Source organism: Rhinoraja longicauda, chromosome 20 (assembly GCF_053455715.1).
Source record: "Rhinoraja longicauda isolate Sanriku21f chromosome 20, sRhiLon1.1, whole genome shotgun sequence".
NCBI classification, from domain to species: Eukaryota; Metazoa; Chordata; class Chondrichthyes; order Rajiformes; family Arhynchobatidae; genus Rhinoraja; species Rhinoraja longicauda.
The window spans coordinates 33082760-33100881 of record NC_135972.1 but is presented as its reverse complement, the minus strand read 5'-3'; the positions used below and the strand labels follow the sequence as shown (position 1 = coordinate 33100881).

The following is an 18122-nucleotide window of genomic DNA, read 5'->3' as shown; positions in this document are numbered from 1 at the left end:
GACGATTAATAACAACCATTTATTATTGTTTTTGTTTTGGAGGGGGAGGGGGAGATTGAAATGAAATGTATGATTTCTATAACTATCAATAGATAATATGAAAAGTATTTGTAGGGTTTTCACCTCTTACTGTACTAGTAAGAGACAGCCTTCTTCCACCTCAAAAACATTGCCCGTCTCCGTCCATCCCTCTCCTCCACAGCTGCAGAAACCGTCATCCACGCCTTCATCACCTCCCGTCTGGACTACTGCAACAGCCTCCTCTATGGCGCACCCTCAAAAATCATCAATAAACTTCAATACATTCAAAACTCCGCTGCCCGTCTACTCACACACACCTCGATCCGTGACCATATCACCCCCGTCCTTTATAAACTCCACTGGCTCCCCATCCCCCAGAGAATCCAGGACAAAATCCTCCTCATAACCTACAAAGCCCTCCATAACCTGGCCCCATCCTACCTGACCGACCTCCTCCACAGGCACACTCCCACCTGCACCCTCCGCTCTGCCGCTGCCAATCTCTTATCCCCCCACATCCAGACTAAACTCAGATCCTGGGGGGACAGGGCTTTCTCCATCGCTGCTCCCACCCTATGGAACTCACTACCCCAAACCGTTAGAGACTCCCCCACACTCACCACATTCAAAACATCGCTGAAGTCTCACCTGTTCAGTACTGCCTTCAACCACTGAAGGTCACCTCACCTTCTGTCTCCTTTCTCTGTTCATTTATTTATTTACTTATTTATCTATTTATTCATTTCCCCTATGCTCTCAAAATCTCTGTAAAGCGTCTTTGAGAATATGAAAAGCGCTATATAAATAAAATGTATTATTATTATTATTATAGTCCATGGCCACGAGCTGTGTGCTCGTTTGTTGACTTCTGAATGAGTTCTGCATGTACATGTGAAGTAAAGTTGTGTAGTACAAAACTTAATCACGAGACTCCTGACTAATCATGTCTCTTCTGATTCCCATTACATTGGATAATTTTAATCGGTATTTGACATTCTAATTTTCAGTTATAATCTTGTGATTGTATAAATTAGTTCAATATACTTGCACCATTTTCTTATGCATTGTAACTTGTTCTGGTATGTAATGGACATGCTTACAGATCGTGATTTGGTAAGGTCCACGCAGCCAAAAGAGATAATAAATAAATGCCCAGCACTGAGATGCATTCTCAATTGCACAGAGATATTTATAGAACAACCACGGCCTCTACAGTTGCAGGCTTTGACATGGTCCGACTATAAGAAACACAACACTGTGAAACTATTGGTTGGAATTGCCCCAAACGGCATGATCACATTCTTACCAAAAGCTTGGGGTGGGCGATCATCTGATGCACACATTCTTAGGAAGAGTGGATTTTTTAACTTAGTTGATCCTGGGGATTGCATAATGGCAGATAGAGGATTTCCCATTCAAGAAGACGATGTTTCGCCAAGTCTATTTAGAGATTCCCCCTCCCAGAGGTGGTTATCAGCAAATGACCAGAGAAAAAGTACACAAAACCAAGAAGGTTGCCAATTCATGTTGAACATCTAAAGTGGCATTCATGTAGGTCATCTAAAGTGGTTTAACATCCTGAGAAAAACTTTACCCATCACTTTAGTTCCACATATTGATGATATTTTCACCGTATGTAATTTACTGCCTCCATTGGTGTGTAAATGAGATGTTGTTGCACTTGCAAATCATTTTGATCGGAAGGGATGGGTGACGTTTTGGGTCGAGACCCTTCTTCAAGTAAACAAAATTAAAATGTATGGTATATACCACAAACATGAAGTTAACTCGTCTCTTATTACTTAGACCGAAAACTCAGGCCGAAAATGTTATTTTTACACAGAGTTCCACCCAATATGTTCACACAGTTTATACAGCACTGCATTGGCGAGCACTAGCAACGCTCTTTGCTTGTCCCGAATGACCTTTGACAAAACCCCTGATTCCTTGCGTTCATCGAGATGCCGAACTCGCTTATTGACGTTCCCTGCTGGAAGAGAGGGGCAGTAGGACCCAGGAGAGTCCGCCCACATGTAGCAGCTGGAGCCAGCATCATGGCAGCTCCCAGCATCATGGCAGCTCACAGCCTGGAACCCAGTTGAGTCGAGGGCCTGCCCTGGATTGCAGGAGGCCGGGGGAGAGGTGAGGATCGACGGAGTCAGTGCCCCTGGCTTGCCTCCGCCTGTGGTAAGGAGTCCTCGCCGCCCAGTGTCAGTGATAACCCCTTCTCCTGCCTCTAACATTGCTCCTCATGGACTCCCCCTGTCGGCCTTCTACCCCCTCTGGACCTTCATAACTAGAACCGCCGGCGTTACATCAACTGTCTTGACTTCTCCACTCCCCTTACCCACTCCAACCTCAGCCCCTCTCAACGCACAGCCCTCTGCTCACTCACCGATTGTTATCAAACCCACCAACAAGGCAGGGAGGTGCTGTGGTTGTCTAGCGGGCTGACCTCTACTGTGCTGAGCCCAGGCACCAGCTCTCAGACACCCCTTGACCACGACCCCACAGACGAACACCAGGCCATCATCTCTCTCATCACCTCTGGCCATCAGACTTCTCGTTCCCTCGCCCCACACTGCTTGCTTCTATCTCCCTCCTACCCAAAATCCACAAACAGCATTGCCCTGGCAGACTCATTATTTCTGCCTCCTTCTGCCGCACTAAACACATCTCCAAATAACTTCCATCCTGTCCCCTCTTGTCCAGTCCCCACCTACATCCAAGCCACTCACATGCCCGTCAGCTCTTCAATAACTTTCAATTTCCAGTCCTCCATTGCCTCATCTTTATCATGGACATCCAGTCCCTTTACATCTCTATCACCCACCAGCAAGGCTCTCCCGTTCTTATTTGAACAGAGACCCAATGAATTTCCCTCTACTAACACTCTCCAACTGGTAAAACTTGTCCTTACCCTCAACAACTTCTCTTTTGACTCTAATTTTCTCAAAGTTAAAGATGTAGCCATGGGCGCTCACACAGGCCCCAGCTATGCCTGCCTTGTAGTCAGTTCCACCCAACAGTCCGTTTGCTCTAAAGGGGCTGCTCCTTGCATTTTGGCTGCACTTCTCACCCACCATCCTCATCTTTGGACACCCTGTGCCTAGGGGAGAGGGTGGGGCCGAAGATGTCCTGGTTGGGTTGCTCCTGGGCCTGGCCACGCTGGCCATCCGCGACTCACGGCGCCAGGCGGAAGAGGGCTCTGCCCGAGCCAGCTGCCTATCCCTTTTCCGGTGTTACGTCCACGCCCGGGTGGTGTTGGAGAGGGACTACGCACTGTCCACGGGCACCCTGGAGGATTTCCGGGACCGCTGGGCACCGCGAGGGATTGGATGCATCCTGGATGGGGATTGTAATATAGTTGTATAATAGTTTATTTTGGTATATTTGTTCGTATTGTATTCTGGTGGTGGATTCTGTTTTGTGTTATTGTATTGTAAATATTGTTTTGAATTAATTGAATACATTTTTTTAATTTAATAAAAACAGTCCTTTTGCAGGCACCAACCCCGAACTCTTTCTCAACTAGATTGATGACTGCATCGGGGCTGCCTTCTGCATCCGTGCAGAACAATTTTACCTCTAACTTGCACCCTGCCCTGAAATTCACTTGGTCTATCTTTGACACCTTTCTGTACCTCCCCCTGCCCCACCTCTCCCCCTTGACTTGCACCTGTTTCACAATTATCTCGTACCTGCCCAGTTTTCATCTCTGGCTTCAGCCACCAGGTCAATGGACTTCACTCTGGTCAACCTACCTGGTGAATGGGCAACCACTCCCTACGAGGGAGAACAGAACTGCATCAGACCCCAGGTGAAGACTTTGGCGGGAAGTAATGTCACACGTCAACAAACACTGTGGCCAGGGTGTCACTTGGCCAAATAGGTTTGGCTGCTAAGAAAAAACTTTTTCACCCAGAGAGTCGTGAAATTGTTTAATTCTCTGCCACAGAAGGCAGTGGAGGCCAATTCACTGGATGAATTTAAAAGAGAGTTAGATAGAGCTCCAGGGGCTAGCGGAATCAAGGGATATGGGGAGAAGGCGGGCACCAGTTACTGATTGTGGATGATCAGCCATGATCACAATGAACAGCGGTGCTGGCTCGAAGGGCCAAATGGCCTCCTCCTGCATCTATTTTCTATGTTTTCTATGTTTTTGTCTAACTATCTGCCTATCAAAAAAAACCCTCACCTGTATCCATCTATTACCTGCCAGGCTTTGTCCTGCTCCTCCTCTCTTCCAGCTTCCGCTCCCACCCATCCCCCTCCCCCCACCCTACAATCAGTCTGAAGAGGGTCCCGACCTGAAATGTCAACCATTGCAGTTCTCCAGAAATGCTGCCTGACCTGCTGAGTCACACCAGCACTTTGTATCTTTTTAAAAATTCTGTGGACTTCATTTCTCCTTTGTTGGTGCGATTTGGAATTATTTATAGCCACCAGTACAGATAGTTTCTGCTATAGAGCGTGTTTCCAAAACATTAATTCAGTATAACGTGAGTGAAGAATTAGGGAATACGATTTCATTTTGCGGGCATTTTGCTCATTTTGAGCAATTTCAATCAGAGACGAGAGAACTACTAAAATGTTACTTTAGATATTGACAAGCAGAAAAAAAGCTATTTTGGATTTAAACAGTATAGGTGGAATAAAAACTGTTTCCATGTAAAAAGGAGGATCTGGCAGATGTCTGGCCATTGTGTCAGGGATTGCACGCCATCACTTCCGACAAAGCAAAACTAAGTAGCAGCTGAGGCATGAATGAGGCATGACTCTCAGAGGCGCTCAATTTAATGCAATCTTTGACAGGGCGAACACTGATGTGCCCGCTTAGCCCCCCCCCCCCCCCCTGATGGTATTGCAATCTCAGGATCAGAGGCCAACGTTAGAAGATCCTTCAGGATAGTGTACCCTTGGAAAGTGTCTGCACCTGATGGTGTACCTGGTTGCCTTCTCAAAATATGTGTGGACCAACTGGTTGGAGTTTTTGTAGAATTCTTCAATGTCTGATTGCTGATGTCTGGGGTTCCCACCTGCTTCAATAACATCAGTGTCCATGAAGAGTAAGGTGACATGCCTCAATGACTACCTACCGGTGGCACTGAGGTCCACAGTAATGAAGTGTTTTGAGAGGTTGGTTATGGCACATATCAACTCCTACCTTCCAAGAACCTGGACCCAGTACAATTTGCCGACCGTCACAACAGATCAACATGGGGATGCGAACGGCTCCCCACTGCACTGGGCCACTTGGACATAAAGCTGGGTGGCAGTGTGAACTGTGAGGAAGATGCTAATGGGGTGCAGGGTGACTTGGACAGGTTGTGTGAGTGGGCGAATGCATGGCAGATGCTGTTTAATGTGGATAAATGTGAGGTTATCCACTTTGGTGGTAAGAACAGGAAGGCAGATTATTATCTGAATGGTGTCAAGTTAGGAAAAGGGGAAGTACAAGGAGATCTGGGTGTCCTTGTTCATCAGTCACTTAAAGTAAGCATTTATTCACAAAATGCTGGAGTAACTCAGCAGGTCAGGCAGCATCTCGGGAGAGAAGGAATATACTACTTAAAGTAAGCATGCAGGTACAGCAGTCAGTAAAGAAAGCTAAAGCATGTTGGCCTTCATGACAAGAGGAGTTGAGTATAGAAGCAAAGAGGTCCTTCTGCAGTTGTACAGGGCCCTAGTGAGACCACACCTGGAGTACTGTGCAGTTTTGGTCTCCAAATTTGAGGAAGGACATTCTTGCTATTGAGGGAGTGCAGCGTAGGTTCACTAGGTTAATTCCCGGAATGGCGGGACTGTCGTATGTTGAAAGACTGGAGCGACTGGGCTTGTATACACTATAATTTAGAAGGATGAGAGGGGATCTTATTGAAACATATATGATTAAGAGATTGAACACGCTAGAGGCAGAAAACATGTTCCCAATGTTGGGGGAGTCCAGAACCAGGGGCCACAGTTTAAGAATAAGAGGTAGGCCATTTAGAACAGAGATGAGAAAACCTTTTTCACTCAGAGTTGTAAATCTGTGGAATTCTCTGCCTCAGAAGGCAGTGGGAACCAATTCTCTGGATGCTTTCAATAGAGAGTTAGGTAGATCTCTTAATGATAGTGGAGTCAGGGGGTATTGGGAGAGGGCAGGAACAGGGTAGTGATTGTGAATGATCAGCCATGATCACATTGAATGGCGGTGCTGGCTCGAAGGGCCAAATGGCCTATTCCTGCACCTATTGTCTATTAAAAACACATACGTCAGACTGTTGTTCATGGACTACAGCTCAGCATTCAACACCATCATCTCCTCCAAACCTGTTACCAAACTCAGGGAACTGTCTCTGCACATCCCTTTGCAACTGGATCCTTGACTTCCTCATCAACAGAACACACTAACTCAAAATTAGCAACAACACTTCCTCCTTGACATCCGTCAGCTCAGGGGCACCTCAAGGCTGTGGCCTCAGTCCTATGCTCTATTCACTCTATACCCGTGACTGTGTAGCCAGACACAGTTCTAACTCCATCTTTAAATTCGCCCCCACCGCTGTCGTTGGATGAATTCTGGTTAAGGATGAGTCAGAGTACAGGAAGGAGATCGATCGTCTGATTGAATGGTGCCAGAAGAACAACCTTGCTCTCATCATCAATGAGACCAAGGAGCTCACCGGTCGGTGACTTTAGAAGAGGGTGGCCAAGGATGCAAGAACTGGTCTTCATCGACGGGTTGTGTTGGAGAGAGTCAACAACTTCAAGTTCCTGGGCATTCATATCTCAAAAGATCTCTCCTGAACCCAACACATTGATGCAATCATAAAGAAAGCCCATCATCTCCTCCACTTCCATAGAAAATTGGGTATGTCGATGAATATTCTATTGAACATCTACAGGTGTGCGGTAGAGAGCATATTGACTGGTTGCATCACGGCCTGGTTCAGCAACTCAAGCAACCAGGACTGAAGGAGATTATAAACAGTGGTGAACCCTATCTGGTCCTGACATCCCCACCATTGGAGGGATCTACAGGAACCAGCATCATCAAGGACCCACACCACTCTGGCCACGCTCTTATTTCACTCCTACTATTTAGAAGAAGGTTTAGGAGTCTGAAAGCTGTAACGTTGAGGTTCAGGAACAGCTTCTTTCCAACAACCACAGGCTATTGAATAATACAAACCCCAACCAACTACTTTGAACTGTCTTGGTTGCACTAGGGACTTTCGGCTTTTATTTTGTTTTGCGAGGCATTTGTTTTTTTAATTTATTGAACCTTTTGTTTGTTTATTTATTATGTTACCGATTGAATACTGTGCTTGCAAACCCATTGTGCTGCTGCAAAGAAGCATTTATTGTTCCATTTAGGTACATATGAAAATTAAACACTCTTGACTGTTGACTCTTGACAGAGAGTGATTGACTGTTGACTCTTGACGGAAGCAAATAGGATTGTGGCATTTAAAAGGCTTTTAGATGGGCAGGAAAAGAAGGAACATGAAAACAGATTAGTGTGAATTGGCATCATCTTCGGCACAGACAATGTGGGTCAAAGGGCCGGTTTCTATGGTCTACTATTCTTAGAATAGTGCTCAACCTTAGAATTGGAAGCATTTTAGAACTCAGCAAAGGAGGACCAAGAAATTGATAAAGAAAAGCAAGGTTGAAAATTAAAGTTAACTGGCAATAAACATAGAAATGTACCGTAAGTGTTTTTATTGGTACATACTAAGGAAAAGACTGGTGAAGCCAAATTCTGGGACCCTTATCATCCAAGAGTGAAGTTAAAATGGGAAATAAAGAAATGGCAGATGAGTTAGCAATTATGGATCTATCTTTATGGGGGACAATATACAAACCTGCCAAGATATTTGGAGAAATCGGTGGTCCGATGAGAATGAGGAATTGAAGGAACCAACTATTAAATGAAAGGTCATACTGTAGAAGTAGGTAGAAGTTGGTGAGTTTGGCATATGATAAATTCAAAGAACATGTTGAACTGCATACCAAGATTTGATAGTTTTGAAGGTGGTACATTTAGAAATCATAATGCTCTGATAGTCATATTCCTGAACTCTATAAATTATGAAGTTGTCTCTGTGGATAGAGCATGGATTTACGAAGGGGAAATCATGCTTGACAAATCTACTGGAATTTTTTGAGGATGTAACTAGGAAAATTGACAGGGGAGAGTCAGTGGATGTGGTGTACCTCGACTTTCAGAAAGCCTTCGACAAGGTCCCACATAGGAGATTAGTGGGCAAAATTAGAGCACATGGTATTGGGGGTAGGGTACTGACATGGATAGAAAATTGGTTGACAGACAGAAAGCAAAGAGTGGGGATAAAAAGTCCCTTTCGGAATGGCAGGCAGTGACCAGTGGGGTACCGCAAGGTTCGGTGCTGGGACCCCAGCTGTTTACGATATACATTAATGACTTAGATGAAGGGATTAAAAGTACCATTAGCAAATTTGCAGATGATACTAAGCTGGGGGGTAGTGTGAATTGAGAGGAAGATGCAATAAGGTTGCAGGGTGACTTGGACAGGTTGTGTGAATGGGCGGATACATGGCAGATGCAGTTTAATGTAGATAAGTGTGAGGTTATTCACTTTGGAAGTAAGAATAGAAAGGCAGATTATTATCTGAATGGTGTCAAGTTAGGAAGAGGGGATGTTCAACGAGATCTGGGTGTCCTAGTGCATCGGTCACTGAAAGGAAGCATGCAGGTACAGCAGGCAGTGAAGAAAGCCAATGGAATGTTGGCCTTCGTAACAAGAGGAGTTGAGTATAGGAGCAAAGAGGTCCTTCTACAGTTGTACCGGGCCCTGGTGAGACCGCACCTGGAGTACTGTGTGCAGTTTTGGTCTCCAAATTTGAGGAAGGATATTCTTGCTGTTGAGGGCGTGCAGCGTAGGTTCACTAGGTTGATTCCCGGAATGGCGGGACTGTCGTATGTTGAAAGGCTGGAGCAATTAGGCTTGTATACACTGGAATTTAGAAGGATGAGGGGGGATCTTATTGAAACATATAAGATAATTAGGGGATTGGACACATTAGAGGCAGGAAACATGTTCCCAATGTTGGGGGAGTCCAGAACAAGGGGCCACAGTTTAAGAATAAGGGGTAGGCCATTTAGAACGGAGATGAGGAAGAACTTTTTCAGTCAGAGAGTGGTGAAGGTGTGGAATTCTCTGCCTCAGAAGGCAGTGGAGGCCAGTTCGTTGGATGCTTTCAAGAGAGAGCTGGATAGAGCTCTTAAGGATAGCGGAGTGAGGGGGTATGGGGAGAAAGCAGGAACGGGGTACTGATTGAGAGTGATCAGCCATGATCGCATTGAATGGCGGTGCTGGCTCGAAGGGCTGAATGGCCTACTCCTGCACCTATTGTCTATTGATAGGAAGGTTGCAAATATGACCCCACATTTTAAGAAAGGAGGGAGAGACAAAACAGAAAAGAATCAGCCTATTAGCCGAAGGTTAGTGGTAGATAACATATCTATAATTAAATATATACCAACAGAACACCTTGAAAAGAACTGAGAAGAGTCACAAGGATTCTTGAAAGGTAAATTGTCATTGACTTATCTTGTGGAATTTTTAAAAAATGTGGCTAGTAGAATAGAAATTGGGGAGGCAATATTTGGTGGAGTTATTTTTTTGGAAGATGTTTAATAAAGCCTCAGATAGCAAGTTGATCATCAAGGTTAGAGCACATGGATTTGGGGGACAACACTGACAAGGATAGAAAATTGGTTTGTTTGATGAGAAATTAGGGTAAAAGGTGTGAACTGTGCTCCTATATTCCTCAGTTAGCACTACTTTCTTTATTCATCCAACCTGTCAAGCACTTCATAAAGCTTAGTTTAGTTTAGTTTATTGTCATGTATACCGAGGTGGAGTGAAACGCTTTTTGTTGCGTGCTATCCACTCAATGGAAAGACTATACATGATTACAATCAAGCTATCTACAGTGTGCAGATACAGGATATAGGGAGTAAGGTCTAACGCAAAATAAAATCCAGCAAAGTTCGATTAAAGATAGTCCAAGGGTCTCCATTGAGGTAGATGGTTGATCAGGACCGCTCTCTAGTTGGTGATTGGATGGTTCAGTTGCCTGATAACAGCTGAGAAGAAATTGTCCCTGAATCTGGAGGTGTGCCTTTTCACTCGTCTGTACCCCGTGCCTGATGATAGGGGAGAAGAGGCAGTGTCAGGGTGAGACTCAGCCTCGCCTTGCTGAACTGTAGATGGAGTCAATGAAAGGGAGGTTTGTTTGCCTGATGGTCTGGGCTGCCTCCACAATTCTCTGCAATTTTTTGATGGTCTTGGATGGAGCTATTCCCAAACCATGATGTGATGTATCCCAATAAAATGCTTTCTATGGTGCAACTGTGGCCATTGGTGAGGGTTGCTGGGGACATGCCGAACTTCCTAAGCCTTCTAAGGAAGTAGAGGTGTTGGAAATGAATTTTGTGAGTTTCCATGAGATCCCTTCTCATACCTCCACAAACTGTGTCTTCAACCCCTCTCTGCAGTGACTGTCCACAAGCCATGAATCTGTCTCATCAACTGACACACAATCTGAACCTGGTCTTTCCACTCGTTGGTGGGATTGGGATTTATTGGGATCTTCTTGGTGTCTCCGCGTGAGCCCGGAACTCTCAAACATTTCACTCTATTCCTCTCCTTATCTGACACCCCTTTGCCTCCTTTTCCTCTCTAGTTCTTGTCACTAGCTCAATCAAAACACCCCTCACCTGTATCCACCTATCACTTATGGTAGACACAAGAAGCTGGAGTAACTCAACGGGTCAGACAGCATCTCTGGAGAGAAGGAATGGGTGACGTGCCATCTGACCGGATGAGTTACTCCAGCTATTTGTGTCTATCTTCGGTATAAACAGACATCTGCAGTTTCTTCCTCCACGAATCACTCGCCAGGCTCACCCCTTACATCTCTTTTCCAGTCATCTCCCCCACAATCAGTCTAGAGAAGGGTCCCGACCTGTATCGTTGTCTGCCAATTCCCTCTTGAGTTCCTCCAGCACTTTTGGATGAGTTTCCAATCCATCTGCTTCACTTTCACTGTCCATTGCAATCAGAGATGTCTGGAACTGCAGGTTCTGGAATCTTGGGCAAAACATAAAGTGCTGGAGTAATTCCTTGGGTCATTCTGCAAGCGCCTGTCTACACGGATCCCCCATTCATGATTCCCTCTGATCTCCGACTATATTCTGACCCGGACTCGCTAGCACAGCCAGAGGGGCTTCCTTCAAACAGAGACACGTTGGATTGGACAATCCTGACCGGACAATCTCTATGTCCAAAGTGCCTGATCATTTTCTCTGTTTGTTTCCCCAGTGTCACACAGACTGCAATTCTGACAGCCCTGCCTTGGGAAGGAGGAAGCGGGCAGAAGGACTGGGGGGACTGGCCAGAGTGAGACTTGCCACCAGTTCCCACTTGCCTCCCCGCTTGCAGCAAGCAAGCCCCGCTGGATGTGTGCCTTCAATTTCTGCCACGTCGTTTCTATGTTTTTTTGGTAGAGCTTCCTTCCTTCCCACTGTTGCCGCTGGGCGCTGAGTATCGAGGCGATCCCTCTGTGAGCAACGTTGACACTTGGGCGGCTTTGGAGCCCCTGCCAGTGAGGTTGTGGGTGGGTGGGTGGGTGGGTGGGTGGAGGAGGTGGATAATGGGACTGAGTTTACTCCGGGTGAACGGATGGTGCCTGGGCAGACTGGAGCTGGTCAGGGAGGGGGTACGGTTTGGGAAGGTTGGCTGGTGTAGCAGGGGTCCAGCTGGCGCCGGACTGAGGAGCGTGTGGGTGGGCTCGCCGCACCCCTCCACCTCCACCACCACCACCACCACCACCACCACCACCACCAGCCTTCTCCAGCCTTCCCGGCGATGCCTCCACTCCTCTCCCCCTTGCCCGGCCGCCGCTGCAACCTACCAGGACGCATTCCGCAAGTCTGTCCAGGAACCGCAGGAGTTTTGGAGCGAATGCGCGCAACAGATCGTCTGGTTTAAACCATGGCGACAAACGATGGACTATTCAAAGCCGCCTTTTGTGCGCTGGTGAGTATTTCTGTTTTATTTTTTTGTTTTAAGGGACAGAGAAATATCCGCCAAAGTCAAACAGCGTGTGGGAAGGAACTGCAGATGCTGCTTCACGCCGAGGATGGGCACTAAATGCTGGAGTAACTCAGCATCTGTGGAGAGAAGGAATGGGTGACGTTTCGGGGGTGGAGACCCTTCTTCGGACCTAATGTTCTGAAGGGTCTCGACTCGAAGTGTCACCCGTCCCTTCCCTCCAGAGTTGCTGCCTGACCCGCTGAGTTACTCCAGCATTTAGTGTCTGTCCTCAAGTCTAAATGCCACTGTTCCTTTAACCGTTCATGTCTCAGTGTTGGGGGGGGGGGGGGGGGGGGGGTCATACAAAAAACATAGAAACATAGAAAATAGGTGCAGGAGTAGGCCATTCGGCCCTTCGAGCCTGCACCGCCATTCAATATGATCATGGCTGATCATTCAGCTCAGTAGCCTGTACCTGCCTTCTCTCCATACCCCCTGATCCCTTTAGCAAAAAGGGCCACATCTAACTCCCTCTTAAATATAGCCAATGAACTGGCCTCAACTACCTTCTGTGGCAGAGAATTCCACAGACTCACCACTCTCTGTGTGAAGAAATGTTTTCTCATCTCGGTCCTAAAAGACTTCCCCCTTATCCTTAAGCTGTGACCCCTGGTTCTGGACTCCCCCAACATCGGGAACAATCTTCCCGCATCTAGCCTCTCCAACCCCTTAAGAGTTTTATATGTTTCTATAAGATCCCCCCTCAGTCTTCTAAATTCCAGCGAGTACAAGCCCAGTCTATCTAGTCTTTCCTCATATGTAAGTCCCGCCATCCCAGGGATCAATCTGGTGAACCTTCTCTGTACTCCCTCTAAGGCAAGAACGTCTTTCCTCAGGTTAGGAGACCAAAACTGCACACAATACTCCAGGTGCGGTCTCACCAAGGCCCTGTACAACTGCAGCAGAACCTCCCTACTCCTAAACTCAAATCCTCTTGCTATGAATGCCAACATACCATTCGCTTTCTTCACTGCCTGCTGCACCTGCATGCTTGCTTTCAATGACTGGTGCACCATGACACCCAGGTCACGTTGCATCTCCCCTTCTCCCAATCGGTCACCATTCAGGTAATACTCTGCTTTCCTGTTCTTGCCGCCAAAGTGGATAACCTCACATTTATCCACATTATATTGCATCTGCCATGCATTTGCCCACTCGCCTAATCTATCCAAGTCACTCTGCAGCCTCCTAGCATCCTCCTCGCAGCTAACACTGCCACCCAGCTTTGTGTCATCCGCAAACTTAGAGATGTTGCATTCAATTCCCTCGTCCAAATCATTAATATACACTGTAAATAACTGGGGTCCCAGCACTGAGCCTTGCGGTACCCCACTAGTCACTGCCTGCCATTCCGAAAAGGACCCGTTTATTCCTACTCTTTGCTTCCTGTCCGCCAACCAATTTTCTATCCACCTCAACACTGAACCCTCAATACCGTGTGCTTTAAGTTTGTACACCAATCTCCTATGTGGGACCTTGTCGAAGGCCTTCTGAAAGTCCAGATATAACACATCGACTGGTTCTCCCTTATCCACTCTACTAGTTACATCCTCGAAAAATTCTATAAGATTCGTCAGACATGATTTGCCTTTGGTAAATCCATGCTGACTTTGTCCGATGATTTCTCCACTTTCCAAATGTAATGCTATCACATCTTTAATAACTGACTCTAGCATTTTCCCCACTACCGATGTTAGGCTAACTGGTCTATAATTCCCCGTTTTCTCTCTCCCTCCCTTTTTAAAAAGTGGGATTACATTAGCTACCCTCCAGTCCTCAGGAACTACTCCAGAATCTAAAGAGTTTTGAAAAATGATCACTAATGCATCCACTATTTCTGAGGCTACTTCCTTAAGCACTCTGGGATGCAGCCTATCTGGCCCTGGGGATTTATCTGCCTTTAATCCATTTAATTTACCTAACACCGCTTCCCGACTAACCTGGATTTCCCTCAGTTCCTCCATCTCATTAGACCCCCGGTCCCCCGCTATTTCCGGCAGACGGTTTATGTCTTCCTTAGTGAAGACAGAACCAAAGTATTCCTAAAAGTCCTAAAAGACTTCCCCCTTATCCTATGTTCCACCTTGGTCCACCCATGGTGATAATGGGTTGGGGGTCTTGGACAAAGTGGACTCCCAAGTTGCTTGAAGCCATCTCTGCACGGAGCATCTGTAAGACATTCAAGACACTTTCTTTCACTGCTAGTGACAATTCTGTTGATTTCTACCATCGAGAGATACTGCCCTAGTGTGTGTGGATCAGATCGAAAAATGTTCTTCAAGAAAAAAACCAAAACATGAATAACTCTTAAACGTTCTACAGAAATTGAAATCAAGATTGCATACACAATTGGAATTTTAAATAAAAACAAAATTGACGCTTTTAAATGTCAGGGAGCTGTGGCGTTTTTCAGGGCCAAACAGATGTTTTCAATGACTAAAACTGCCAAGAGTTGGAGCCGCAGCCTCGCAGCTCCTGGGACATGGAATCAACCCAGAGCTTGGCCTCGTAGAGAGGTTCCTTGATAGACAATAGGTGCAGGAGTAGGCCATTTGGCCCTTCGAGCCAGCACCGCCATTCAATGTGATCATGGCTGATCATTCTCAATCAGTACCCCGTTCCTGCCTTCTCCCCCATACCCCCTGACTCCGCTATCCTTAAGAGCTCTATCTAGCTCTCTCTTGAATGCATTCAGAGAATTGGCCTCCACTCCCTTGATTCCGCTAGCCCCGAGAGCTCTATCTAACTCTCTCTTAAATTCATCCAGTGAATTGGCCACAAATTCACAACTCTCTGGGTGAAAAAGATTTTTCTCGCCTTAGTTTTAAATGGCCTCCCCTTTATTCTTAGACTGTGGCCCCTGGTTCCGGACTCCCCCAACGTTGGGAACATTTTCCCTGCATTTAGCTTGTCCAGTCCTTTTATAATTTTATACGTTTCTTTTAGATCCCCTCTCATCCTTCTAAACTCCAGTGAATCACTGGCAACTCCATGAATAGTTTGGAGCAGATAGGTGGAGTCCAGTTACAGTTTGAATGGGCTGTCAACTTACAGAGTAGATCATATGGCACAGGAAGGATTGTTAAACAAGTTATCAATCGCAGACACCTTTTATTCTCTCAAATTAAAATTTAAGTTGATATAACCTTGCAGCAAATTTACAACATTTAACTCATTAGACCAGAAGTGGCTATTTGAGCTGTTCACTAACGTGATTTTTTCCTTCATATTTTAATGTATTTCCTTTCAAATATGTTAAAAGACATTGCTTTTGAAATATACAATTTATTATGTTTTCATCAATATTATTGATAGGATAACAAACAATAGGCTGGAGGAACTCGATCGACCAGGCAGCATCTCTGGAGGGAATGGACAGGCAACATTTTGTTTTGGGCTCCGACAACACAAAATGTTTTCCATCCATTCCATCCAATGATGCTACCTGAAATGTTGAGTTCCTCTGGCCTTTTTTTTTGCTCAAGATTTCAGCATCTGCAGGTCGTGTCTTTACTGATAGGGTAATCTAGCTTTATATTTTACTGTTTTTTGTTCATGAACATAAGGATCGCAGGCAATATGTATATTTATTTCCAATTCATTATTCCCCTCGAAAACCTTGTGAGCTGCCTTTTTGAATCCCTGCAATCTGCATGATGTTGGCACTTCAGAATCAGAATCAGAATAACCTTTATTGTCATCCAAAAAACCAAGTCTTTTGGACCAAATTCCGTTACCCACAGTCCAACAATAAGAGCAATAAAAATAAGCAATAACACACGCAATCACAAACCAACACAAAACAAAAAAAAAGAAACATCCATCACAGTGAGTCTCCTCCTGTCACCTCCTCACTGTGATGGAAGGCCAGAATGTCTTTTCCCTTCCCCTGCCATCTTCTCCCGCGGTCAGGCTGTTGAAGTTGCCACGTCGGGGCGGTCGGGGCTCCCGACATTGAAGCTCCCGCCGGGCAGAGAAAATCCTGCGGCCTATTTCAGTCCGCGCCGGACGGTAAAAGGTCCGCAGCGGGCCGACCCAAGCCCCGCGATTCAGGGCGGGCGAAGATGCTGCCGCTGCTGGAGCTCCCGATGTCGGCCCCCACTCAGGGGCCAGTGAGCTTCCGATATCTACGCGGCCCGCGACCGAAGCCTCCGAAGGCGAGTCGCAGCCGCTCGCGCAGCGCCACTACAGCCTCCGAAGGCAGCCAGCTCCGCAGATGGTAAGTCCGGTGGTCCCAGAACCCAGGTGGTCCCAGGTGGAGGCCGCCAGCTCCAGGTGTTTGGCCGATGGTAGGCCGCAGCGGGAACAGAGACACGACCCAGAAACAAAAGGTTGGGTCTCCGTACGGAAGAGACAATTTTACAGTTCCCCCCACACATAGTACACAACCACAAAAAAACACATCACATCTAAACACTGCAATTAAGACAAAAAACAACATTAAACACAAAAGACAAACGGACTGCAGGTGAGCTGCAGCTGCTGCGGAGTGCCGCCATTTTGAATCTTTTAAAATGCTATTAGCTTGGAAGTTTTTGCATTTAGCCCAGTGCGACCATGGTGATCTGTTTTAGCAGTTGTCAGGATAAAGAATGTTGCTGAAAAAGCCATTATTTATATTATTTATGGTCTACTCCTTAATTGCCTTCTAAACGGAGTAAGTTTTGCCAGGCCATCTCAGAAAGTAGTTCCATCATTGCTTATGGATGCTTGTATCCTACACTAAATCACCTGTAAACTTGCCTCCCCTCTCCCCCACACCCACTCTCGATCTACATTGATTCGAAGTATCCCAGTGCATCCCGAGAATTCAAAGCATTCTCACGCCAATATTTAAGAATAATCAGTCTTTGTTGGGATAGCAGTAAAGAGGGACTTGAACAATGTTATTATTGTCCCACAAGCTGTTCTCATACAGATTGCAATGCAGGAGAGAGAGCTTTGCACAGAGGGGAATACTGAGAGTGAGCAGGACTAGTAGAGACTGCCTTCATTTGTATCTTCTATGCAGTGAGAGAGAGACCCAGAATCTGGGGAATAATGGGAGCTTAGTGGAGCAGTGAGATACCATGTCGTACAATCAAATATCCACTGAATTACTCCAAAGTATACTAGTTAACAGTAATCTAAGAGTTTGTTGCTCGTGCCTGCTTGACCCTGCTTTAAATAATGCCTCCTAAACATGTATGTAAGTAAGTTTAACATAGTTAAATAGAAAGCTGAAGAAAAGCTTGCCTTTCTGCTGTATATTTCAGGTTTGTTGACGGTGAACTTAACGTCTGCTATAATGCGCTAGATCGTCATGTTGAAAATGGACGAGGTGACCAAATTGCCATCATTTATGACAGCCCAGTTACTAAGACCGTACAATCCATTACTTACAGAGAAGCTTTGGAACAGGTAATGCTGACTTCTCACTAAATTGAGCTTCATTGTTCTTTGATGTTACTCATGCATGGCCTGGGGTAAAGCAGAGTGGACCTGTAGAGCAGTACAGCTTGGAATTATTTTCAAAACTTTGTTAAAACCAAGGATCTTTGTGTTTGTGTGCGTTCGTGGGGGTAGGAAAACAGTCCTGCTGTGATACATCTGCAACAAAAGTCACATTACCCGCGCAAGCAATTTTAAAACTTATTTATATACTTTTTACTCATGATTTCCATGAGAATGAATTTTATTCTGTGTCTAAAATATTTGGGCAGTTTTTTGTTAATTCTGTCAGGAATATCTTCCACCATCCAAACAGTCGTTACATGTGCAACGCCTGTTACATTACTGCTAAAATAATGTAAAAGACTACAAATAATATAATGTAAGACATTACAAGAAGCTATAAAAGATATTTGATATAAGATTGTGATCAGAAATGTTACAAAATATATTGAAATACAATATGAAGGTATCACAAAATGCTGGAGTAACTCAGCGAGTCAGGCAGCATCTCAGGACAGAAGGAATGGGTGACGTTTC

General features: G+C 45.7%; 1 protein-coding gene across 1 annotated transcript in view; it reads left to right on the top strand.

Moving 5' to 3' along the window:
• The first annotated feature begins 11709 nt into the window (after nucleotides 1–11709).
• acss3 (acyl-CoA synthetase short chain family member 3) overlaps nucleotides 11710–18122 on the top strand; it is a 68698-nt gene continuing 62285 nt past the window's right edge. Inside the window, exons 1-2 of the mRNA XM_078417371.1 lie at nucleotides 11710–12095; nucleotides 17408–17552. Of these exons, the coding sequence (XP_078273497.1) occupies nucleotides 11710–12095; nucleotides 17408–17552 (531 nt within the window). The remainder of the gene's footprint in view (nucleotides 12096–17407; nucleotides 17553–18122) is intronic.